This window comes from Glossina fuscipes, unplaced genomic scaffold (genome assembly GCF_014805625.2).
Source record: "Glossina fuscipes isolate IAEA_lab_2018 unplaced genomic scaffold, Yale_Gfus_2 1, whole genome shotgun sequence".
NCBI lineage: Eukaryota > Metazoa > Arthropoda > Insecta > Diptera > Glossinidae > Glossina > Glossina fuscipes.
The window spans coordinates 15953049-15980912 of NW_023998415.1; the positions used below are offsets into that span (position 1 = coordinate 15953049).

The 27864-nt window shown below is 34.2% G+C and overlaps 1 protein-coding gene across 4 annotated transcripts; it reads left to right on the forward strand.

Moving 5' to 3' along the window:
• Positions 1 to 1648: 1648 nt before the first annotated feature.
• Positions 1649 to 26631, forward strand: LOC119632499 (talin-2). Of its 4 annotated transcripts, none has more exons than XM_038025428.1 (16): positions 1649 to 1833; positions 11205 to 11487; positions 11587 to 11985; positions 12065 to 12256; positions 12352 to 12430; positions 12552 to 13055; positions 13122 to 13210; positions 13348 to 13436; positions 13821 to 13937; positions 14004 to 18609; positions 18661 to 18851; positions 21954 to 22070; positions 22165 to 22680; positions 23173 to 23850; positions 24045 to 24691; positions 26328 to 26631. In XM_038025428.1, exons 2-16 carry the CDS (start codon positions 11352 to 11354, stop codon positions 26560 to 26562), a joined length of 8595 nt encoding a protein of 2864 aa, XP_037881356.1. In that variant the 5' UTR covers positions 1649 to 1833; positions 11205 to 11351; the 3' UTR covers positions 26563 to 26631. The 4 variants fall into 4 exon arrangements, with proteins under 4 accessions (XP_037881356.1, XP_037881358.1, XP_037881359.1 ...); XM_038025429.1 differs by lacking the exon at positions 1649 to 1833 and adding an exon at positions 6151 to 6477; XM_038025430.1 differs by lacking the exons at positions 21954 to 22070; positions 22165 to 22680; positions 23173 to 23850; positions 24045 to 24691; positions 26328 to 26631 and adding an exon at positions 21287 to 21667.
• The last annotated feature ends 1233 nt before the right edge of the window (positions 26632 to 27864 follow it).

Consider the following 27864-nt stretch of genomic DNA (forward strand, 5'->3'; position numbering starts at 1 on the left):
GCGCGGAAGCTCCGCGAAAGGTGTTAGATGAAGGAGGGCAAAGCTTAGCTGACAAACATCCAGCATAGACGCAAGAAGTAATTTTAATTGTATTGCATAGAATAGCATATAGTAGGGAGAAAAATGCGCTTCTCATGACCTAACCGAAGAATTGACATCTGCTTGACTAATCATGTTGTTCTCAGCCACTATGACAAAATGTAATTATCATCATCAACTTCTTATGGGCGATGAAAATGGATCTTGGATGACAATCCCAAAAGGCAAAAAGCATGAATTGAACCAGAACAGCCATCCGAACAACTCGGGCAAAGTCGTATATTCATCCCAAGAAAGTGCTAATGTGTGTTTGGTGGGTTTGAAAAGGAATTATCTGCTGTGAACTTGTAAAGGCTGATGAGACCGTTAGCCAGCAATTTAAGTAAAGTGCTAAAGGAAAACGATCGCAAGCGATTTTGCTTTATGGTAATGCTCGTTCACGTGCGGTAAAAGCAGCCAAGGAATTAATTTTCAACTTAAACAGGGAAGTTTTACCACACCTCCGATATTCTCCGCGCCTTTAGCTTCTTCGGATTACCACTTAGAACATCAGATCGATGTCAGTCATATTAAGCAGGTCAGCGGTTTAAAGAAGTAGACGATGTCCGAAAATGGTACGGTGACTATTTCCCCTCGAGACTTGCAGCTTTTTTATCGCGAATGCATCCATATACCGCCCGGTAAAGGGCATAAAGACCATACCCAATGATGGTGCATATATCGATTATTAAGCTTTGTAACAAGTATATATTAAATAAATTTGAATTCACTAATACACCTAATAAATATATCGCGTATATGTATGTGTGATGATGTGTAATATCATTATTTATGAACGACAAGATTTAAGATGTTCATGAAGGGAATATTGAAAAGCTATATTTAAATCAAATATAGCTCGTTATTGATGATATATTGACCTAATGTAACCATCACTAGCAAATAATCGCTTATTACTTTTTATGTGTTCTTATGTGAGAGGTTGGAGCTATGTCCATTTCGTTAAAACGAATTCTTATGCGTTATCCCATAAGATTTCCTTGCTATTATTATTATTATTATTATTATTATTATTATTATTATTATTATTATCATCCTCCTACTTTAATTAGGGCTAGGTTAAGCCCTTTAAGCTTGAGTAATGTTTAAGTCAACTGAATACATAGTGAAGTTTCATTCTGTATGAATGTCTGTCTGTCTGTCAATGAAATGAATAAAATGAAAATAAAAGTAAGCTTTAAAACACCCTACAAACTTAATCAGTAACAAATTGTAAATCGATTTAAATATATTCGCTTGACGGTCTGTGGAAAATATTCGCAAAATAAATCGCAAAAATTTATCGCGCGATCTTGAATTTGATAAAAAAATATTGAAAATTATTGCGGGCAGGTTGATATTGATAAAAAAAGTTTTTTTTTTAATTTTTTCACTTACTTGTCTTACTCTGCCAAAAGTAGTAGATAAGCGGAACTAAGAAACTTATCTAACGTTTAGATTTACGCAATAATGTTAAGTTTCAATAAATGTTCAAGTCGATGTTTCGTTTCTTCGATAATATTAGTAATTTTTTTTTTTGTAAACTTTTTTTCAGCAAAATCTTTATATATATAAAAAAAAAAAAAAAAAAACACTTCACGTCATCATCCAATATCTCAAAACAAAATTATTTGCAACGAAGGACGAATGTTCCAAATACTGCGAGCCAAGAACTTTCCTAGAGACAACGAGAATATTTTATTTTTATTCTAATTTATAGAGCAACGGTCTAACTGCCTAGCAGCCAAGCAGCAGGTAAGAAAGAAATTATGTTATGTTTAATTCACGCTAAACATATAAACTCCATTTAATTGCTCTTGAGAAACCATTCTAAGTAACGATCTTCTTTTCTTTTTTTTTGCCAAATGTTCGTCATATGCAATTCTTTGCTGCTTACTTTCGCCATAAAAGGTCTGAAATTTTGAACTTGTTGTTATGTTAAGACCTACTTTTAATGAGTTTGCTCGTGTGGAAGAAGAGAAAGAAGAAGAAGAAGAAGAAGAAGAATATATCGAAAATTAAAACCTGTCCAATCACACATACAGTAGATATCAAAAAATGTAAATTTTCTTCCTTTTCTTTTTTTTTTTTTTTTTATAATGATTGTGTGAATGTATAAGCGATGCGTAGGGAAAGAGTTTGTAGAATTCATTTAAAGTAGTAGTAGTAGTAGTAGTAGTAGTAGTAGTAGTAGTAGTAGGAGGGCCCATTCTTGAGATCATGTACCAAATCTCGCCAGAGTATTGCAAAAAATTTCATCCTCTACCTCTGACGAACAGTTAGAGACATAGACGGTAAAGAGTCGATGCAAGAAATAGTCCTGAATGAGATCGATGTAAGAGACATCATCTTCACGCTACCGTTTACATCCGCACCAAACTTAATATATATATAGATCGAATTGATACACCGACTGACATATCCAATAACGATTTTCATTTTTTTCCTTTCATTTATTGGTTAACCTACACCGACCCGAGCTAAACTTATCAGAACGCCCTATATTTCACCTATTTATGCCCCAGTTATCGAAAAGTACGCTAGACTAAATTTGGCTTTCCGTTTGCAACATTCAGAAGCATTCGTCATAGACATAGAATATATTGATTCTCAATCATCATAAGATTCTATCCATTCTAGCCATTTTTCTTCTCTTCCTATTGGGGCTATGCGGGGCAGTTATATAATCAATTAATTAATCGTAGCACTCTGCCTTCGCAAATTGATTTTGAAAATAAACAAAAATATCAAACCGATCCCGTAAAACATAGTTCTGCTTTTTTTGGGCGTTAATAGTTAATATCAATACATAAAGGCGGGGCAGTTATATCATCAACTAGTTAGAATGCTTAGAACTGATTTATCACAATTGTGAACAGTTGAGGCTATCGCTCTTATTACCTCTTCTTTCTTGCTTTTTATTTTCTTTTCATCATTACATGGGCCTTTGGGAAAATTTTTTAAATATATATATATATATATATATATATATATGTGAGAAAATACATTTTAATTTAAACGCTTTTGTTAAAGCTATGACATGATTTAATTTTTTATAGAACGAAGGCAAGAAGGTACGTACACATTTTGTATATCATACGAGCATTTTGGCCCCAACCAGTCGATTCAATTATTTTTTTTAAATCTGCCAAGCTAAAGGATAATATAAGTACGATATACGTATAACGTATTTAACGTCCCGTTCGAATGTCTGCTCGTTTGCCCATTTTCAAGTGTGTGCGTGTGCGTGTGCGTGTGTGTGTGTTATTAGCAGCATCTCAGGATATTAGATGAGAGAGGGAATGCAAAATAAAAACGAAACATAGACAAAATGGCAGTTTGGCGTCAGTTTGCCGCGCCAATTGAGATTTCATGGCGGCTGTTTTATAAGTAAAAGCACACACGCACACATAACAAAAATTGTTGATGATAGATGTTGTTTTTCTAATGTTTGTTTATATAGTTTTTTGACAAAATAAAAAACAAAAATTTTTCTTTTAAAGAATAACCGAAAAGACAAAAAAAAAAAAATACATATCCATGTTTTATATATATATATATATATATATATGTATGTATGAATGGGATAAAGTGTAAAAGAATGAATTTTTATTACTTCATAAAAAATTTTCGGTATCTTGTCTTATAACGTCTCTTCATATAATCTTTGCATTATATGATCGCAGTGTAAATTCATTAATCAAAACTGATTAACTAGACTTCGCGTCGAAACAAAAACAAATACAAAAATGAATAAATAAATAAAAGTGTGAGTTTTTTTTTTGTTTTGTTTTCTAAATTAAAAATTGACAAACTAATTAGATGATAAGCGTTTCGCTTTAATAGGTTTAGCATGTTACAAAAACAATATATTTTCACGCTGGGCGCACACAACAGTTCATCTAAGAATAAACAATAATAAGATATTCTTGTTTTTTACGCATTATACATTATTCTTAGCGACCACAGGGATTTTTTTTGTACCCACCATTGAATGTTGGCTGGATATTATTTGAGAAGGTATACTAAATTTGTTATTGCCTGCCTTCCTTGACGATTTCGCAAAGTACAGAGATGAATTTAATTTTGGCATTCTTTCGATTTGTCTGTCCGTTTGTCCGTTTGCCTGTCTTTTTTTTTCTTTTTTTTTTTTTTTTTTTTTTGAAAATCTTTAAAGTCCAGGAACGTTTAGGCAAAAATGTGTTATTTCTTATATACCGTCGATACCCTTATAAAGGTCAAGTGGGAAATTACCTTTGAATTGCCTACAAGTGCCTTGGTGAAACTTAGGTAGGACTTGATTAATGAATTGAAACTAAAATTTGTTATTTATTTGAGATTTTATGATGAATATTAAGCAATGCCGTTTATGAGTTCGATCGGAAAAGGTTGAAATACCATCAGCCCGTTAAAACGTTTGAATACTTATAAAGAATCTATATATATATTTATATATATTTATATATATTTATATTTATATATATTTATATATATATATATATATATATATATATATAGATTTATTTGATGTGATGGGTATTTAAAATTCGCTCCAAGATGAGCAGTATTTATTTTTGTTTTTTTTTAGTTGTTTTCCGCTGCTTTGCATGTTATAACAAGAAATGGTTTAAGAAATAATTTCATTGTAGCACTTTGCCACCAACCAGGCCGACAAGCGACATTTACATCCCTCGTGTTTTTTTTTTTTTTTTTTCGTTCTATTGTTTTCTTTCGGCTTAGCATGCCATCCCATGATGACTAGGCACTAGCAGTAAGGAAATATAATTTACACAGTTGAAGATTTTCACGTGATGACAATAGCATTGTTGAGCTGTTGTTGTACGAAGTGCCCTCTGCCGCAATAAAAGTAAAGTACTTAAACTATATATAATAATATATGATTGAATTGAAAAAGACTTGAGTAATTTTCAGTATTATGTATAAGTGACACTTTAATTTTGAGCGAAATTTTTATAAAAAATTATAAACGAGCTTGATTAGATTATCCATTGAGTTTATATATAGTGTTCAAGATTTTTTTGTTTATTATTCGGAAATAGTACGAAGGGGATGATGTGGTAGCTTTGATTTGGATTTTGGCTTTAGTTTTCAATACAAAAAAAAAAAAAAAAAAAAAAAAAAAAAAAAAAAAAAAAAAAAAAAACACTCAAATAACGTTCTGATCTGAGCGGTTACAGTTAAGCATGTTTACATTGTCACTCGTAACGCGACCAGCATCTCAAGGATCATAAAGGCATTTCCGTTGGAGCATGCGTCGTTCGCCATACTAGACAACGGTTTGTCGTCGCATTTTACTAAGGACTAGTAGGTGGAATGATTTTTCCGACAGAAACTTGCGATGTGTCGTCGACTAAACACATCATTTTAGGCCTAACCACAGATCGGAAAAGACATTCTTAGGAAAACGACAAACTCTAATAATCACTGTCATTGCAATATAAAAAAGAAGAAAAAAAAAAAAAAAAAAAAAAAAAAAAACAGCAGCAATCACAATAATATAATATATATATATATATATATATATATAGCAGAGCGGGCAGCAGTGCTTTTTGTTATTTGGCCATAAACAGGCCTCACAATTATATCAATTTTTAAATTAAATTAAAGTGTAGTGCGGCAACGAAATATGTTGCATTAATAAAATCCTTAAAGTGCCTCTTCTCTAATATTTAAATAACGCGTACTTATACGTGTGCTTAAAAGTGCCTTACTGGGCAATGTGAATAACACAATTCCATTGCAGTCGCCTTTAGAATGTAAATTCTTTAAAAGCTTTACAATTTTTATTTATATTTTTACGTTCCGCGTTTTTTTTTTTTTTTTTTTTTTTTTTCTTTTATCTAATTTTCGCCGGATGCCTTAACCGCCAAGCTAACTAACATCGCCTTAGATACCATAAAAATGGTTAAAAATTAAAAAAAAAAAAATAAATAAATAAATAAAAAAGAACAAATTTTTTTTTTTCTATAAATCTTTATTATTGTTGTTGTTTAAATTGCATTTATTGTTATATTGCTTCGTTAATTGTTACAAAAAAAAAATAAAAAATAATAAAAAAAAAATATATATATATATATATTGTTGATGATGAAAAACTTTTGCTATTGTAACGTTTCACTGACGGCAACGTTGCTAAGCTTAACTGTCACCACAAACGTGCCTATGCCATAGACATTCCTGCGCTGTAACATAGATTCGAAATTTTAATACATTTTCGAATCACAGTTCCGCTGTGGAATAAAGCGATATTTTCTATAATAAAAATATCCAATAAATAAACAAAGATGCCTTCACAGTTTGCCTATTTTACAACCATTATGTGCCTAATAGTCAGTAAATGTTTTTTCAATCTTAAAAGCTTTAATCATTTTTTTACAAGTAAGTAATTTGAATGAATAAAAAATGGGAAAACAAAAAAAAAAAAATAAATAAAATTTTATTTGAAAATATTGATTCTTTGCGATCTATATAATGCAATATACTTTTTAGATCGATTGAATCAAAGAAGAAAATTTTTTTTTTTCTTTTTTATTTATTATCATGTTAAAATTTTTTTTTTATTTTTTTATTTTTTTTTTATTTAAAAAAAATCAAAGAATTATTTAATTAAAAGTAAAAGAATTATTATCGCCCCAAAAAATGATTCTTAAATGTTAAGTGTATAAATATTTAATGGAAAATTTATATTGAGATATACTTAGCGTATAGTAGCTTAGTAAAATTGCAAATGTATGATGTTTGTGAATGAATTTCGTTTGAGATTTTTTAAGAGTACATATGTCACATTTTCGATTTCTATCATGATCATGATATGGTAAAAGGCAGACGCATGGACGGATACGCATCGCATTCCATAAAGAATTTTTAACTCGATAAATAGAAACAAATTGTTTGAAAAGGTTGACGAATTTATTATTTACAAACTGAAGCGTTTTGTTTTAATTTCAGTCAATAGTTAATTTTATTTTTCAAAAAAATGATAGACATAAGAATGTTTTTTTTTTTTCCTTCTTGACTGAAAACATAAACAATTGCAAATAGATAAACTTGATACGAGTTTGGAGATCTTTTTTGACACCACAACTCAATCATTGGGTAAATATGTATATATATATATATATATATATATAGAGATAAAGAGAAAATAATCAAAGAAATCGAATCTCCTTCAATAACTTATAGTAAAAGAAAATTAATTCAATAGCAATTATTCGCATTCCTTAGGAGAAGGAAAAAAAATTTCCTTCTCTTCTCTTTTTTTTTTTTTTTTTTTTTTTTTTTTTTTTTTTTTAATTGAATTTCCTTTTGCAAACGCTAATGAAAACAGTTTAATCATCAATTCTCGTATGGTTTCTTTAATACAATTCTGCAAATATTTCTTGCATGTACGTAATACCTTTACAACGAAATACACAGAAGTACAGAAGTTGGTCAAGTTATTCGCTTTGTCGCTGTTATGTTGCGTGTGCATTTTTAATTTTATGACAGGATTTGTCGATTCGCGTGTAATATAAGTAACAACGGCCCGGTTTATGTTATGCAATTGAGAATGTTAGCTATACAACGCCCCAGTTAGTTCCTGTGAACTAAAGCATATTTGTTTAAAGTTTTGAAATTTATTTCTTAACATAAATAAACCAGCAATGGGTATCAAAAGTTTCGATCTAAGTCGAATATAATTATTTTTTTCTTCTTCTTCTTCTTCTTATTTTTGTTATCATTGTTATTGTTATACTGATTGACTGAATGTATTAATATGTATATATAGATATATGAGTGCAATATAAACAAAAATATATGTACATGTTTGCATAAACAATATAGGATTTCATATAATCAGCATATGATTCCAATTTAAACATAGAGCATAAAAATTTGAATTCACATACGCGCTACGCATTGTTTCCTTTATTCGTTCGTTATTGTAAATAGTGTAAAAAGTGAAATATGATACATTAGTGTCGTTTTATATATATATATATATATAAAACATATATATATATATATACATACATATATATATATATATATATATATATATGTATATATATATATATACATATATACATATACATACATATATATATATATACATGATTTTTAGTTAATACGCGTCGTCTCTCTATTTGCGTGAGCGTGCATGTATATAATAATAATCATATGTGCTTGTTAAGGGAGCGAATGTATTGCAAAAATTCTGATGCCTTAGCCGTTGATTAACTGCAATGATGGTGACATGGTTAAAAGAAAGAAAAAAAAAAAAAAAAAAAATACATACATTCATCCATACAGGCATGGATTCACGAATTCATATATAAATATATACGCACAAACGCGCGCATTTATAAACATGAATAAATTTCTATATTACTCTATACCACTTGTTGTTTACTGTGTAAGCGTTTGTTACAGTTTCCCTCCCCACACATCAGATATTTCTTCGGAACATTTTGGCTGATAAACACACATACGTAAATGCAATTATGTAAATAATTACGAAAAAGAATTTTACTCAACTATATAATAAGTAAACTAAGCATAACCTAACAGATTTTTATTTAGCTGATCGGACGGCAGTCGAATTATATTAACTCAAAGATCAAAAATGTTTATTGAAAGTGTGGAGAGTGTCTCTTGAGGTTACAAACAAACCTCAATTTTTAAGGGTTTTATTTTTCGCTTTTTATTACAATGAGAGAAAATAAGAATGAACTATAGAGAGAGAGAGAGAAAGAGAGAAAGAATGAAAAAAAAAAAAAAGGAAAGGAAAGAGAGCGCCAGCGCATCTTTATTTCAATTAATAGCATCCTGATTATTGTTTTCAGTTAAAGCATCCCTTGCAATGAAATCTACTTACGTGTCTGTGTATGCATAGGGAAAAATCTTGCATAAGACCGCTTTTCTAGATATCATCAACTCAGACAAGATTCCAGTTTTACTTAACACTTCAATGGAAAAAGACGTCTCTTTTAAAATAAATATAATAATATTTATAAATTATATTATTGTTGTTGTTGAGCATATTTTGAACATTTAAGAAAAGAAAAAAAGTAAAGAAAAGAAACGTTCAGTTCAAATAAGAATAATTGCAAGTGTTAACAACGAATCTTTTAATGATAACAAAAGTATAAAAGCAGTAATATACATATCTACATATATATATATATATTTCATTACAAGTTTATCTGGTTTAAGTTTAAGAAAAAAAAAAAAAATTATGGAAAAATCGTTTAACGATTTTAAAATTTAATATCGATTTTATTTGCAATCATCCCCCATCCGTTGTTGGTGGTATTACTTGATTCATATATTATTGAATTTGTTCTCTCATTGTGTAGAAAAATCTATAACAATATTATGAATAACCGTGCACATACACATACATGTGCATATAATTAAACATTTTTTCAACTTGATATTACTAAGTACTAGTGATAGAAAGGAGAGAAGGCCTTAATATATATATATATATATATAACAAGAGGCTAGCGAAGGAGCGAACTACTTTTTCATAATTATGTTAAAAAGAAAACGCCACAGAAATTGTAAGACATCTTCTATGCTTAGTATTCAATATCTCTTTTTATCATTTATCGTTTTTTTTTTTTTTTTTGCCTTTCGTTTCGTTTCTTGCGCGAGTATCCTTATAGGGTGTTGAACTATTGTTGTGATATTTACACATGCCAACGTACATATAGAAAACGAATCGCCTATTATACGCCTACGTGAATGTAAAAAGAGTCAAGTTGAAAACATTACTACTTCCGTTTCAATTATTCGTCTACGTTCAGCCTCAGAAACAAAAAAAAAAAAAAAAAAAAAACAAAAAAAATCATATCAAATCAAATCAACTAAGGGCAATTTTGTTCGCTTTTAATTTAATAATAATTTCAGTGATATCAGAGATCAGAAAGCTTAAAAAATTCAAATTTTTATTTAATTATGGATTTATTTATGCTCCCGTCTGCTACGCTACATCCACATCGAATTTCGAGAAGGGAAATAACATTTTTATTATCGACGAAAATCAATTTTCCTCCTCCAAATGACACGTGGACTATGATACATATAGCAACGTGACGAGAAGCGCTTCTTTCTCTGACAACTCAATGCAAAACATGCCTGAAATTCTGTGTTTAGTTTAATTATAAAAAAAAAAAAAAAAAAAATAAAAAAAAAAACAGTTAATCATAACAATCAACTTAACAAACAAATGTAAATGACTGGAGTTAGAAAAAATTAATCAAAATATGAAAGGATGTCGTGTCGTGTAGCATCCAAAATTCGAATCGTAGATCAATGATGTTTAACTCGTTAAATTCTTTATAAGTAGACCGAGAAATTCCCCATTTCCTTATATTGATGACCAGAGCAGAAGAATATGTTTTCGTAAACAGATAATTTTGTTAACTATTACGCTGTCTACTCTTCCTCTCTCTGCCTTTGCGATGAGCTTTTGATTAATTTCGAATTTCGAATATTATTTAAAAAGGAAACAAGATAGACTGGAGTTTGCGAATATAAAACGAAATTTATATTCATCTACTGGTTTTGATAAAAGACGAAAAGCATTATTTTGTTATTATTGTTATTAAAGTTGTTATTAGAAAATAATTTATTAGTGTAAAGTAAGTAAAATGATTAAATTTATGCAGATTGTTATGTGTAGATGTATCGTAGCGGCATTTACATAGGGGAGAGCTTCTCCGTGCGCGTCAGATAAAGCAACTATCGTTTATAAACGAGACCATCGAGTAAATAAAACACGTGTGTGCGTGTGGGACGTCGGCTATTTAACTGCGCTGCAGGGGTGGGTTCTTGAACTTTATGCGATGCGTTAGTTTCTTCTGGGCAGTCAGTAGCTATCAGCGCTCGGTATTAGTGTGACAAGTTTCTTTTTTTTTTTTTTGTCTTTTTGAAAAATAAAAAAAAAATCTGTTTCATCCTTTTTTTTTTTTTTTTTTTTTTTTGTTAAAATTCAACATACATACATACATACATACATACATACATATATCGTTATTATGCTTTTACCGATTTTTCTATTTCATTTTGTTCGGTCTTTGTTCTTCTTATTTCATTCATTTAATGGATTGAACGTGAAGTGCCCTTTATTATAAAAAAAAACGTAAAAAGAAAGCCTGCCATAGATTTATTGCTTGTACTACAACCATTTAATACCAATAAAAGCAGAGGCAGCAGTGCGAGCAGTGATAAACACAATAAGCGAAGAATAGAAGAACGAGAGAAAAATGTCGACTTTGTCGCTGCGTATAAGTTTAGAGGGAGGTCGTGTTACGAAAACCATACAATTCCATCCAAATACAACGGTCTTCGATGCCTGCAAAATAATCCGTGATAAATTTGCTGAAGCTGTGCAAGGCCAACGTAAGTACAGAAGATATTTGTAATAAACGAAGGAAAACAGAAAAACAAAGAAAAAAAAAATCTCTCATTAACGTTTGCCTCATAATTACTCTCTTGCAGCCAGCGAATATGGCCTGTTTATCTCAGATGAGCAAAACCAGCAAGGCGTGTGGCTCGAGGCTGGACGCACATTGGGTTATTACATTTTGCATAATCAGGACACATTGGAATATCGGCGTAAATTACGTACACTGCGTGTGCGTATGTTGGATGGTGCTGTGAAAACCATATTGGTTGACGATTCGCAGCCTGTCTCCCAACTGATGGTGGTTATATGCACTAAAATCGGGATCACCAATCACGAGGAGTATGGTCTGGTGCGCGAAGAAACCGAATCGCAAAATGAGAATTTGCCAGACAATAAATTTGGTACTTTGACGTTACGTCGCAAGTTTACCGAAAAGGATCGAGATGCTAAAATGGAGAGTTTACGAAAAAAATTAAAAACCGATGATGAAAGTGAGTTTCTCTTTATTCCCTTTATCGTATAAGAATGCGTTTAGTGAGTCGTTATTTTTTTTCATGCACTTTCACGCAGTTAATTGGGTTGATGTGGGCAAAACATTACGTGAACAGGGTATCGACGAGTCGGAGACAGTACTGCTGCGTCGTCGTTTTTTCTTTTCCGATCAAAATATCGACTCACGTGATCCTGTTCAATTAAATTTGTTATACGTGCAAGCACGTGATGCTATATTAGATGGCACACATCCAGTCACCCAAGAAAAAGGTAAATAGTTCTCTCTTTCGTTCTATTCTCTATGCATTATAATGCAAATTGTCTTTTTTTTCTTTTTTTTTTTTTTTTGTTGCATGCTTTTATAGCCTGTGAATTCGCTGGCATACAAGTGCACATACAATTTGGTCCTCATAATGAAGCTAAACATAAACCCGGTTTCTTGGAGTAAGTTTTTCGTTTTACGTTTCTCGTTTTTCTTTTTCTTTTTTTTTTTGTTTTTTTAGTTTTTTTTTTTTTTTTGGATTTGTCTAAATCGCGTAGTTTTATCTCTTTTTTTAATTGACAGCTTGAAGGACTTTTTACCTCAATCGTATGTGCGCGTAAAAAATATTGAGAAGAAAATCTTTGCTGAACATAAAAAACATGTTGACTTATCGGAAATTGATGCCAAAGTTTTATATACGAAAACAGCTCGGGAATTACCTACGTATGGTGTCACGTTCTTTTTGGTTAAAGAAAAAATGAATGGCAAAAATAAACTGGTGCCGCGTCTCTTAGGCGTTACTAAAGATTCGGTTTTGCGTTTAGATGAACGTACTAAAGAAATTTTAGTATCATGGCCATTAACTACGGTCAGACGTTGGGGTGCTTCACCCAATACGTTCACATTGGATTTTGGCGATTATGCTAATCAGTATTATTCAGTCCAAACAACGGAAGCCGAACAAATTGTTCAGTTAATTGCCGGCTATATTGATATTATAATGAAAAAGAAACAAACCAAAGATCATTTTGGCATCGAAGGCGACGAGGGTTCTACAATGGTGGAAGAATCGGTAGCGCCTTCTAAGTAAATTAAATGCAAAATATCTGCAATTTTATGATTTTTACATTAATATTTATTAACTTATTATAGAGCCACATTTTTGCAACATGAAACAAATAAAATTGGAAAAATTAACACTGAATCTTTAGCTCACCCGGGCCTGATGCAAGTCAATGATGGTATGTGTAATATGCGCGGTGTAAATTAACATTTATTAGTCGCGTTGCTTTTTAGCTTAATCTTTGGTTTGATTTCTTTAATTTTGTACTCTTTGTTTATTTATGTGTTTTTTAATTTAAATTAAATGTATCCTTAGGCGAAAAATCGTACATTCAAGGCGAATTGCAAACTGTTCAATTCGGCGCATTTGTTGGGCAAGTAAATCATGCCCATCAACCGCCCACGGTAAGTGCACTCTTTTTATTAGTTTCATTGCAACTCTCTTTTATATACACTTTCACACTTACACATATGCACAAACACCACAAATTCTATTTATGTTGCTATTTTGTTAAAAAAAAAAACTCATTTTTTTTTTTTAATCCATTAATTCTATCGTAATTTCAAAAACTAACAAATATTCATAATATTTCTATTTGATTACTGCTGCCCTTATAAGAAAGCGCCAAGTTTCACAGAGTAGGTGTCATAAATATTCAATTGAAAAATCCTAACATAATCTGCATAGTGATTGATAACTGGTAGCTGATTGGTTAATTGATATTTATTTTATTTTGTTTTTGTTTTTTTTTTTTTTTTGTTTTTTTTTCTTTGTTTTGTTTTTTGCAGTCGAAAGAAGTCCGTATTAGCTCTGTGAACTTGACGGAACCTCAACGAGCTCTATTAGGTTATATTTCGGCCGGTCAAGATGTAATAATGCGTGCTAATGAAGAATTACGAACGAAGGTAAATTAATGATCTGACTTTCAATATTATTTGTGATTGTTGTTTATTTGCATTTTTCTTGCAAAGGCACCCATTCAAGAACTCGGGAATGATATGCGTTCGATAGAATGGCGTGAGAATACTCTCGATACTTCTAAACAGGCAGTTACAAGCCATGTAGCTACGATGAGTGCAGCCACAGCTCAAATTATAATGGCTACGCAACCGGATGAGATAGATACTGAAGCCGTTTCAGCTTCGGTCTCACAAATCACACAAACTATACCTGAAGTAACGAAAGAGGTGCGATTGATTGCTGCTCTTATGGAGGACGAGAGTAGTGGAGATAGATTGTTAGAAGCCGCACGTAAACTATGCACTGCGTTCAGTGAATTATTGAAAGCTGCTGAACCTGAAAGCAAAGAACCGCCACAGAATTCGAGAATTTTTGATAATTTGATAAAGGCCACTGGCGAGGTGAGTGAAGCTACAACTCGTGTGTTGAGCACAATCGCCGAAGAGGACGTACCGGAAAATTATGATTTGCAAGATATGCTTCTTTCTCTTGCGAAAGCGGTAGCAAATACCACAGCTGCATTAGTTTTGCGTGCTAAATCCATTGCCGCCAGTTGTGAGGACGATGAGTCTCGAAATCGGGTAATTGGATTAGCCGCTCAATGCGCTTTCGCTGCAAGTCAAGTGGTTGCTTGTGCTAAAGTTGTGGCTCCCACACTTCATAACGCCGCTTGTCGCGAACACCTAGAAGGCTCTGCACGTAATGTCACACGTGCTGTGAAATACTTATGCGAAATGTGTAATGAAGCCACCAACGATCCTAAACTCAAAAACGATTTGTTGGCGGCAGCTCGCGATGTCTCTAAGAGTTTAAGTGACTTGATGGAGCATGTTAAATTGAGCTCTCGTGAATATGCTAATCGTACAAGTCAAGAAATGAGTCCCGTTGAAAATGTAATAATTGGAACAGACATTCTTGTCTCGTCAAATGACCCTCAAGAGATGGTACGCCACGCGAAGACGTTAGGCCAAGCTACAGCGCAACTTATCCAAAGCATTAAAGGTGAAGCTGACCAACAGCAAGATGCCGATATGCAAAGACGTTTGCTATCCGCCGCTAAACAATTAGCCGATGCCACTGCTAAGTTAGTGGAAGCCGCTCGCCTTTGTTCTAGTAATCCGCACGATACCGAAAACCAAAATGCCCTACGTCGCGCCGCTGAAGAGCTACGTGAGATTACCACAACTACTGCCAACACACCAGCTATTAAGCGCAATCTTATACGACGTTTGGAATATTGCTCCAAGCAGGCTGCCTCCGCTGCAACACAGTGCATTAGCGCCGCCCAAAATGCAGTGCAGCATAGTGACGACCATCAGACAAAGGAAACTTTGCTCCAGGATTGTAAGCGTGCGGCTGATACTATACCTCGCTTAGTTACTACTGTAAAAACTACTCGTTCTAATCCGGATGATTATAATGCTCAATTCAATTTAATTGAAGCTGCTGAACAGTTCATTGAACCTGCTGTTCAAGTATCAAGAGCGGCTCGTGCTCTTCAGCCGACTGTAACTGACATACCAGTTGCAACACAGCTTTCTAAAAGTGCTTTATCCTTAGGTCAAACCGTATCCGAACTAAATTCAGCAGCGTTGCGAGCTCGAGAAGCATGTGGAGGACAGGAATTGGAGTCAGCATTAGAAGCGGTACGTAATCTTCACAACGTTCTCGATGATACACGCAAAGCAGCTCAGTCGGGTACTCTGCGCCCATTACCTGGTGAAACAGTCGAAAATACTGCCCAACAATTGTGCAAGTCCGCGAAAAATGTCGGAATAGCTTTAAGTCAATTGATTTCTTCAGTTCTGCAAGGGCATCGATTGTATGCTGGTACAGCTGGTCGTGATACAGCTTTAGCTCTGGGTGATTTTACAAAAAGTGTTCATGGCGTTGCAGCCACTACGAGTAATCCAACTGTGATAGATCGCGCGGACGAAGTTGTTTTGAACTCAGCTCGTCTCATCGAAGAAGCGCAGCGTACTTTGCAAAATGTAGGTGATACTCATGCTCTGACACAAGCTGGTCGTGACGTCACTGAAGCACTTTCTAGAACGGTCGATTGTATACCAGGTCAACGTGAAGTCGATTTGGCGTTACGTAATGTTAGCGAGTTAAGTGAGATACTTTCAATGAGCGAATTTCCGCCATCTAGTCGAAGTTACAGTATTTTACAAAGCGAACTCAAGCAGGTGTCGGAAACTTTAAGTACTGCTGGAGCTCAAATCGTTCAAGCTTACGCCAGTCCGGCCCAACTTGCTGAAGCTAGCAATCACTTCGCTGCTAGTTATCGAGACCTGCTTTCAGTTTCCATGGAAATGGCCGGTCAGACCCCAGACGAGGCTGTGCGTTCTGAAATGATCAATTGTTTGCGTAATGTATCGACACAATCATGCTCGTTATTGTCAACAGCAAAATCCATTGCTGCCGATCCGGGTCAGCCAAACGCAAAGAATCTTTTGCATGCTGCTGCTCGTAGTGTAACTGAAAGCATTAATAAACTAGTGGACGCCAGTATACAATCAGCTCCCGGTCAAAAGGAATGCGATAATGCTGCCCGTAATATTGAGGCATTACGTGTTATGTTAGAATATCCCCATGAGCCTATTAATGACCAAGGATACTTTGATTGTGTTGAAACTGCAACTACAAAGTCACGAAATCTCGGTTATGCCTTTTCTGAAATGATCAACAACGCTAAGCAGTCTAATTACATTGAGTTTGCAAAATCGGTGAATGATGTCTCCGAATCTATTCACGGTTTAATTGAGTCTTCCGCTCAAGCCGCCTATTTAATTGGCGTTTCTCATCCCAGTAGCATTGCAGGTCGTCCTGGTATTATTGATCAGGCTCAATTGACGTGGGCATACCAAGGCATTCGTCAGCATTGCGATATTGTTAGTAGCCCAAAATCGTCCAAGCAACAAAAAATTTCAGCTCTTACAGTTATTGCCAAGCATACAAGTTATTTGTGCTCGATATGTCGTCAAGCCAGCATGAATACGAACAATCCTGTGGCAAAGAATGAGTTTATTGTTTTAGCAAAGCAAGTTGCCACGGCTACCGCAAACTTGGTTCAGGAAATTAAGGCCATTGAAGATGATCCGGCTACTCCATCACGAGCGCGTTTGGTCGAGCCATTATTGGAAGCAGTAAAAGCTGTGCGCCAATACGCATCTAGTCCCGAGTTTATTTCCATACCAGCCAAGATATCGGCTGAGGGCAGGAAGGCTCAAGAACCCGTCCTTAATGCTGCTAGAGGAGTCATCGATGGGGTAATTGAAATGGTAAAAGCCGCCAAATCATTGGCTTTATCACCAGATGATCCCCCGGTATGGCAAAAATTATCAAATGCTTCAACACCGGTTTCAGAATCTGTAAAACGTTTAGTGGATAATATACGGGAAAAAGCTCCGGGTCAAGCTCAATGCGATCAGGTCTTGCAAACATTGGGGACTTGTATGAGAGAATTAGATAGTTGCGCGTTGGCGGTAAATGCCCAAGGCTTAAGTCTACGCCGTGACAACAATTTGCATGGTTTCAGCGGTCAAACATTAAATTCTGCTGCTGAGTTGTTAGATAAATTAGAGCCTATACGCTTAGCCGGAAAAAATAATGCTGAGCAATTAGGTCATGCAGTCGGTGAAATTTCTCGTTATGTGGTGCCGATGGTAAATGGAGCTATTGGTGCTTGCACGCACATAGTTCACACAAATCAACAAATGAGCCTTCTTAATCAAACGAAGTCCGTGGTTGAAAGCGCCGTACAATTGGTACAAGCTGCAAAAGAATCCGCTGGCAATCCTAGGGCTTTGCATACGCACCCAAAATTAGACGACGCTATTGAAGGGACACGAGAGGCCATACAAGAGCTGACACAAACGGTTGAGAAGATAAACGCTGAAACTGGTGTTGTAACGGGCCTAATGGAACAAGTGAATCGCGCTATTACGCGTTTAACGGACAAGCGTCAATCATTGTTAAATGCATCGTACTCAGATTCGTTTGTTGACTATCAGACACGCATGGTACAAGCAGCTAAAGAAATTGCGCGCTTGGGTAATGAGATTAACGCTAAATCTAGCATAGAACCTAAACTGATGCCGCAATTGACTGTTGAAATGGCCAAACAATACACCCAACTAACCCAGGATTCGGTGGGAGCTTCTACTACTACAACCTCACCAGACGTGGCCATGCGTATACGAAGTACTGTCATAGATTTGGGTCGATCGGTTAGCTCTATGATACAGTCAAGTGCTGGAGGTACAAGACCTGGAGATACATCGGCGCAAAACGACATTTCACGTAGTGCACGCGAAATATCGGAAAAAGTTGCACAAGTTTTAGCTGCTTTGCAGGCGGGCTCCCGCGGTACCCAGGCTTGCATTAATGCTGCTCATACTGTTTCCGGTATAATTGGAGATTTAGATACCACAATCATGTTTGCTACTGCCGGTACGTTACATTCAGATGGCGATGGCACTTTTGCCGATCATCGCGAGCACATTTTACAAACAGCTAAAGCGTTGGTAGAAGACACCAAGGTATTGGTTACCGGAGCTGCTGGCACTCAAGATCAGCTTGCTAATGCTGCGCAAAATGCTGTTACAACCATATGTAAGTGAAATCAAAGTTGAAACAAAGTTTTCTAAAAAATTATAATTTTAGTGCAATTGGCTGAGGCTGTGAAACGGGGAGCCTGTTCTCTGGGTTCTTCTCAACCAGATTCCCAGGTAATGGTGATAAACGCTGTAAAAGATGTTGCCTCTGCCTTAGGTGATTTGATAAATGCCACCAAGTTGGCTTCTGGCAAACCTATTAATGATCCTTCCATGCAAGATCTTAAGGAGAGTGCGAGGGTAGGTCCACACAAGTCAAAAGACTCTCTTTTTTTTTTCATTTTTCTCTGTCTAATGCTTTCTTCTACCTGAGTGTAACGCTTTTAATGTTGTAATTATGCAAAAAGAAAAAAAAAAAACAAAAAAACTTGGGCACTTAAAACGATTGACAGGTGTTTCTAAGAGCATTATGTAGTTTTTGATTGACGGCATCTATAGAAATTTCACCGTCGCTTAATTGATGCGATTTTACAGTTTAGTTACTACTTACTCTTCACTAATTTGTTTTTCGAAATCTTCGTCATCACTTACAAGAAAAAAATATATACATATATCAAACAGAAGTGTGTATGTACCATAGCACGTAAATTTACATTCCATATTCAATCATTATATATCATTAAATAATAAGAGATCATCATCATCCTAATTGAAAATACAATAATTCCCTTAGTGTATGCAAAAGTTATTTTTCCTTAGTTGATTTCTTAATGGTTTCAGATTACCTAACAATATACCTCTTAATTAACTAGATGCTTTGCTGTAAATAATGGCTACTAAAAACTATTTTCAACTTCGGCTGATTGGTGCTTGTTTGTATTCCTTTCTCCCATTTTGTATTTGCAACTATTTATATATATCTTCTTCTCTGACTTTAGGCATTTAATATACGAGTGTGATATGATAAGTAATTGCATTAGGGAAGGAAGTTCTTTTCTTCTAACCTTCTTTTTTTTTAAATACATCTTTTCAATGCAATCTCCACTTTATTCTGGCGCGTACTGATTATCTTCAAGGCGTTCGCTGTCTCTTCTCTTTAAGTGAATCGTTTATTGCTTAGTCGTAAATCCATTGTAGTAGCCAGAAAAAAAAAGCCTACTTTTGTCTAGTCTTCTTTCGTATAGAAAGAAAATTAATTGAATAATAATAATAATAGTCGAGAGGGAAGCGTATTGTGAAGCGTATATTTAATTATTGAAAAAAATTAAATTTTCAAAAATGTTAAAAAATTGCAACACTGCAGCTATACTCGCGAGGTATCTTTAATTTAAATGGCCCTTGTGAGTCATACTAAATGTCTACAGCTAGAGAATACGTAAGCGATTTTAGAATTAGTGATTTTTCTACGATTGGCGAACGAAATAGTTCAGTATTTCGAGAAAGATGTCCTTAAAATTTTGAAAAGTCTTATATGCGTGGTTTTCCATTACAATAAATTTCTTATTATTGCTTCCGTTTGTCTGCAATGCCGGCACTATAAAAATGTCATTCTATTTTTCAATAGTTTTCCCCGCATTTTCGAAAGTGCTTGTCTTACACTCCAGTCCGTGTTGCGAAAGTACGATGACAACGGCGAGTAAATATATAATGCTATAGTCGAATTCAAAATCAATTCGAAAATCTTCATTTTTAAACTTTTAATTTCTTAGCAGAAGCACTAAATAGTTTCGAATCGCTCTCATTCTTATACAATACAATAACACAAGCCTTTTGGGAATTGAGCTTGAATGGACACAGACACATCACAGACATCTGTTAACATATTAGAAATCTCGCCTGTAACAGATAAGACATTATTTCAAAGATATTCAATTACTTCAATTTACTGCATTTTTTCCTCATTTTCACAAAGGTCCAAACAACGCGTCTCGTAAGCCAATGAAAAAGAAAGTTCTTTTCACCGAAAAATATAGTGTAGTGATGTATCACTCTTTATGTTCAGTGTTCGTGTTTGCAACTGAATGAAAATTTACTTCCGATCCACCGATTGTGGCAATACTTTCGTATTCCTGCCTTGAACTTGCTACGAAATTGTTTTCCGAAATATTTTGAAGAAAATTAGTAAGTTATTTTAAAAATTCTTCTAACCATTGAAATTGAAATGTTCGCTATAGTAATTATCTTCGCAATGAGCGCGCATCTTTGATTGAAAGTATCTAATCATCTCAATCATTTCTCTTCTTGTTCTTCTTGCCTCAAACGAAAATCTACTAATAACTAATTATCGATGAATGCAGATTTTTCTCTCGACATTTTTCCCCAAAACAAGAACAGATTTAACAAAACCTAGCCCGCATTATTCATTGCCATAAGGTGCAAAGTGTGTGCAAGGGAGGTATGAGCAAAAAGTAAAAATTTTCATTATCGATGGGCGGAATCAATAGTGATGCTTATCATATCGTCTCTTCGTATCTTCATGTCTATCAATTTTTTTTGGTATATATTTTTTTTTTTAATTATTTTTCAAGACTTTTGTTTTAATTTTTTTTTTTTTTTTTTTTTTTTTTTGTTTGTTTACGAAAAATTCTTAACTTCTTCTTCGCTTTTTTAATAGAAACGAAACGAAGATTTGGTAATAAACGAATTGATATGATTTTTCTTTCTATCCATAATTCTTTTTATTTCGTTTCTCATTTGTGCGTGCGACCATCTTTCAATCACATAAACATACAAAGATGCTTAACGAAAACTGAGCAAAATTGCTGCTATCGAAATTAACAACAACATAAATCAAAATGCCAAACTAAACGGACACAGTCGTATTGTTAATAACGATTGAATGAAAAACTACTACTGTTCGCGTCATCGCTATCTCCATAATGCACCATCTGCTGTCGCCATATTCTTTCACTATTTAATTTTAATAGTTTATAGAATATTATTTGATCAATTAATTGATAACGATTGTCTTCTCATTTAGCACGTTATTGTCTGTAAAAACAAAATGCATAAATCATAAATTTTGATGATTTTTAAATTACCTGCCAAACGCTTTGTATATTCGAAATTAATTTAGCTTTTAGTAAAGAATCTTCGATTACTATTTATTTTCGAAATGTATCAATTTATTACTAAAGTTTATTAGTCCTAGTTATAGTAGTAGTAGTAGTAGTAGTAGTAGTAGTAGTAGTAGTAGTAGTAGTAGTCGTGGTAGTCGTAGTAATCGTAGTAGTATTAATATTAGTAGTAGTAGTAATACTGCAAATAATAGTTTGTATCAAGCAAAAGCCCTAATATTCAGTAAGTAAAAGTGAAAACAGGTGTTACACGCATGTAGAGAAGAAATTAGATTTGTTTTGTATGCGATTTTTGAACACACATCCTCCATTCCTACATCATCAGGTGATGGTCTTAAATGTATCCTCGCTATTGAAAACAGTTAAAGCTGTTGAAGATGAACATAGCAGAGGTACGAGAGCTATGGAAGCAACTGTCGAAGCTATATCACAAGAAATACGGGTAAGTTACCTACTTGATGTTTGATCCTTTTATTTATGATGATGATACTTACATGTATATATATACATATATCATTTGTTTTGATTACGTTTAGGCTATGCATTCGCCGCCTCCAACGGGTAGTGCTCAAGTAGGCCCTGAGGATTTGATAAGAGTTACAAAGAATGTCACTTTGGCGACAGCTAAAGCGGTGGCTGCTGGTGCTTCCAATTTACAAGGGGATATTGTAGCTGCCGCCAATATGGGAAGACGATCAATATCTGAAATGTTGCTGGTTTGTCGTTCTGTCGCTTGGAATTGTGCTGAAACTGAAGATTTACGTCAACGTACGCTTGAGGCTGGTGCAGCGGTAGGTGAATCTTATCGCGAACTTCTAAACGGTATATTGCGTAACTGCTCTGCCGATGAGCGTATGCATTTATCGCGACGTGTAGCGAAATGTGTCACCGATCTAGTCGCTATGGCTCGATTGCTGAAAGGTTCCGATTGGATTGATCCGGAAGATCCAACTGTAATAGCTGAAAATGAGCTGCTTGGAGCAGCTGCTTCCATTGATGCGGCCGCAAAGAAATTAGCTTCTTTGCGTCCTCGACGCAATGATGATGTCAAGGTAAATTTCTTTTTTTTGTTTGCTTAAAACCTATTACCGTTAACCAACGTTAAACCAAATAATCGATGAATGACGAACGTTTACTAATTAATGCTTCAACCAATGCAGTGAAAATAAATTAAGCAAATTAAGCAAAAAAAAAAAAAAAACAAAAAAAAAATACTAATATGAAACTAAAAGTGTGAATGAGTATGAGATCTGTACTTAATAACCTTTTTGCTACTAACTATGGTACCTCTGGTGTTTGCTTTCAATTCCAACTACTGTTAACTCAACAACTGATAATTCCAGTTAGATATGTTTGATATTCTTGGTTGTTGCATTTTGTCTTTCACCCAGGAATCAAACATATTATTACTGTGATTATTAACTAAGCCACTAACAAAATGTATGTTCAATTCAAATTCATTTTTAATAATTATTTATAACGTATGCAATCCATGAATTTCTGTATTAATAGCTATTCTCAATATTCTCGCGTTTTACTTACAGATTGAATTAGATGAAAATATGAAATTTGATGAAATGATATTGGAAGCCGCTAAGGGTATTATGGCTGCTTCTTCGGCTCTGGTAAGAGCAGCCAATGCTGCTCAACGTGAATTAATCGATCAAGGCAAAGTGGCTAGACGACCTTTAACATCATCGGACGATGGACAGTGGTCAGAGGGCTTAATATCAGCTGCACGTCTTGTCGCAGCAGCCACTCATAGCTTAGTAGAGGCAGCTCAAAATCTTGTACGTGGTGTGGGCACAGAAGAAATGCTTATCTCCACTGCTAAACAGGTAGCTGCTTCCACAGCCCAGTTATTAATTGCTTGCAAAGTGAAATCGAATCCGAACTCGGAGGCGGGCAGACGTCTTCAAGCGGCTGGAAATGCTGTAATTAAATCTACAGACAATTTGGTGAGAGCCGCTCAGCAAGGTCTTGAAATTGAGGAGGAGCGCACTTTGAAAATTAATACATCGATGGTTGATGGTATGGCTCAGGAAATTAACGCCCGTTCTGATGTGTTACGCATGGAAAAACAATTGGAAGAAGCACGTCAAAAACTCATACATATACGACAAGCACGTTCGAGACAAAAGACCGTTCAAGGCTTTACAACTGATGAAAGTGATACAGAATACATTCAGTCATCATATGGCACTCTCAAGAGCCACAATAACGTACGTAACGTATGAATTTTAATATTTTTTCGAACGTTGTTAATAGCAAAAAATGTACCTTTGCGTAGTAAAAGATTAACACATATGCAATAATTAGGAGCAGTGTAATTGCGTAGGGGTTTTTAAATTATTCTCGTGCATTTAACTTTATCTATACGCGAACTAACAATGGCTTTTAACATTTTCCAATACAGACACTTAACCGTTCCGTTTATTATGGTCACCAGGAGCCATCGGCGTCACCCGGTTATTTGAGTCAACAACAGCAACAATCTAAACATCATTATAATTATACGACAAACCCTCAACACTTTCATCATCCGAGCGCGGTGTCACCAACTTTCTTAAGCCATAATAAGGATGATAATGATGCCACGGTATTTCCGCCGCCTCCACCACCACTGTCAACCACTATCTCTAACATGCAAACCGCAACACATACATTTAGAACTAACACTAAATTAACTGGCAACGCTGTGCCAAGGCCTTATCCAGGCAGTCCAGTGGCCGGCGGTAGTAGTTCACCTAGTAATACGGGTGGCAGATTATCGCACCCTACTAGTCCTCTAACACCTACTAATAGCAATAACTATCAGCAAACAACATATGATACGTCTACTCATAAAATTCACAAAAATTCTCAACAACAGCCTGCAACAGTTGTCAATGCCACGACACCCACCGCAACTGCAACGGTTACGAATTTAAATCAAGTGAATCGAAATTTGGAAGCATGTGTACAAGATCTTCATGATAAAACTTTCGGTCAAGGTGGCGTAGTCCAAATCACAAGTAACAGTTCTTATCCAGGCCATCAAAGTTACGAAGGTTACACCTCAAGGTTAGTGATGGAAAAAATATTAAATTTATTCAGATACTATACTGCAAACCGTTTCTTCAAGAACATTCTTCTCCTTACATTTTGTTTAAATTTTTTTTTTTTTTTTGAAAACTATATGGAATTTTTTAAAATTTATTTACACACATTCTCACCGATTACTCTTTTCAAATTGTAACGAAAAGAAGATTTGCGCTTAGAAATTTTAAAAATCATTTCGTCTTTTTGTACATGTCGGAATACATATATATATATTCGAATTTTGCTCAATAAATACTGACGTCTGCGTGTACAGGAACTTAACGGTTTCACGCAATTAATAATACCTTGCCTTGCGTCAGACCCAATTTCCATCGATAATTAGCATCCGTTCTTCCAATAAATCGTCATATTTGATAGATCAAGATTTTAGCATGCACTTTGGCGCCCACTGTGCCAACATTCGGCAGAAAATCCAAACGAGGTAAACGGAGCGGTTCGAGAGAATCGTTCTTTCGGTCGGTTTTTTGCTGCACAGCATTTGTCATTCAACTTGTCTTAAAACTTGATAGGACTTGGGATACATTAGAAACGAACCAGTTTTGCCTCCGCATCATTGTGCGGAGATACCAAAAAGTATTTTGCTTTTACTATTAGTCAAACCAGAGATCTGACGACCTCTGCATTGTCAGCTTTTTCATCGAACTTGAATATCTGTTTTTATATTTAAATTGACGAAAGAGTTTTTATTAATAAAAAAAATTTTTTTTTTGATTTCATAATCATTTATTTAGGGACTTTAAATATTTTAAATAATTTAATTTTTAAAACCTAGACCAAGTCCAAATTGAATTGACAACGACTAAAAATTTGAATCCCAATAAGGATAAGGGTTTTCCAAAAAAAGATGAGATCAAATAAATCCCGCTCTTCTTGCTTGGTAAACGTGAGGTTTCATCCATCAATCGTCGCGGAAGTTATAATATAGAAAATGACATGAAATTTCTTAAGGAGGTTTTATTTTAAAGTTTAATAGAGAATGAAGCAACATTTACATTCGGCTTGAATATGCTTACATTCTTTTTTATATAGATTATCAAAAGCTTTTTTCTCCTTTCAATTTTGAGTCTGATTGGCAAGCAATCGGCTATATTGCCAGGGAGGGTACCATGTCCATGTGTGGAGGCTAAAAATCATATGTAAAATGTTGCACTTTATTTATGTATGATTTCTCGATAATAGTGGATGTGAGATGTCGGTTTTGAAATTGATTCTAACAGTCGGTAAGGGAAAAGTTATCTCTAATCGGCTAATAAATTTGTCGACTGATGTTTGGTTGTTACATGTGATAAAAACTTAGTCACGATTTGACTGATTTTGCAAACTCAACCTACTCACTCACTTATGTGTGTGTGTGTGTGTGTGTGTGTGTGTGTGTGTGTATCTGACTGAAAATATAAAAAAATGGGTTTTATTTTGCACCTAATTTTTTGCAGCTACACTCGCGACTGCTTTATAAAACAAACTTTTTTGTATTGAAAATAATCGTTTCAATCTGCCACATATATACAATTCAATGGATTTTTTTTTGTTTTTTTTTTTTTTTTCATTGTCATATACTTTTTTACAATTTCTCGTTGTTTTTCGATTTCATTATTAGATATGAAACACGCAACTTTGATAAAACAACGGAGACGGCAAGCATTAAGCCATTGGAAAGCAGTTTCCAGCAAATGACGGTTAACACTGAAGGCGGAAAACTGAGTCTTATCGATCAGGGTTCAGAACGTTTAACATCAATGACTCAGCGCGTCATGGAACGTAAATCGTATACAACAACATCCGAAATGAGAACGGAAAAGAAAACCGAGTCTCATAGTTTTCGTTTGGAATAATGAATTCAAAAAAAAAAAAAAAAAATTACATTTTGCCAAAAGTGCTTTAGCTTATAAGAAATATTTTGTGTACGTATTAATCGAAAAATATATAAAATAACATTAACAATAGGTTTTCTATAATAATCATTTTTCTAATGCCAATGTTTTTGCCAATTGATATATTTAAAAAAAAAAAAAAAAAAAAACCTTTAATTTTTTCTAAAAATATATATATATATATATATATATATATATATAGATATATATATATATATATATATATATATCAACGTATAATGTGCATTGACAATCAAAAATCCGGCAAGGTACACGATTCACTAATCTTGCACCCTGAACATCGAAGACAGTTTTCATTCTATTCCTTTTTTTCTCCTCGTCTTTTTCCGATCCTTGATTGTATTGATGTCTACATATAGAGCAACACTCTTCCTCTGATTGTCTCAAACGAACGTGTGCTTAAACGATAATATTTAAGATAGTTTTCTAATTCTTGGCTCGTGCAAAAGGTTCTATTGATTTATCTGAAGACATGCGCCATGTAACGCCTTTTCACGATGAGAAAGGTGAAAACGTTGCAAGAGAAACAAATTTGTAAAGTGTGAGTGAACGAACGACGAAGGAATCAGTAGTGTTCTGCTCGATTTCGTTCCGGAAATTACTATATCAAATCTATATATCTCGTAGTACTTGAAAAAAGTCAATGAAATTTTTGCCAACTGATGAAGCAAGAACGGCACGCAAGCTGTCATGTCATGCCGGTATGTAACGGAATCACTAAGAGTCGTCAATAACATGAAATAATTCAATATAACCTAATATTGCCTATTACCGCCGCCAATACAAACGACTGCGAACCTTCTCGCTCTTCCTTCTTCGTTCTTCTTTTATTATTGCACTCTTATACGAAGAATTTGACTTTTGATATTCAATTGATTGAAATTGAAAATCGAAAATGAAACAAACATCCCATGAATTTGCTTTTAATGGGAAATCGTAGCCATTTCTTAAAGAATTCAAAATTTTATACCGTTTACACAGTTCACTGATTATTTTTGAATTTCAATTTTCTACATTTACAAAGCTTTAAAGAGAAAAAAAAAAAACAAATCCTTCATCCAATCCCTGATGTATTGGTAAATTTGCTTATTTTAAATCAATCGGATTTTTGATAATCACTTGCACAGTTAGTTATACCTATAGAATGCTAATCATGTATTAATGTGTCATCTATGTGTTTCTTTTTGTATTTTTGTAATTATATGTTCGTACTATCGTTTCCAATCTTATCAATGTATATGC

Coding starts and splice junctions, on each gene's coding strand:
- LOC119632499 (XM_038025428.1), top strand. CDS start 11,352: ATGTCGACTTTGTCGCTGCGTATAAGTTTAGAGGGAGGTCGTGTTACG. Junction 13,437..13,820: donor ATGCCCATCAACCGCCCACG/GTAAGTGCACTC, acceptor TGTTTTTTGCAG/TCGAAAGAAGTCCGTATTAG. Junction 13,938..14,003: donor ATGAAGAATTACGAACGAAG/GTAAATTAATGA, acceptor TTTCTTGCAAAG/GCACCCATTCAAGAACTCGG.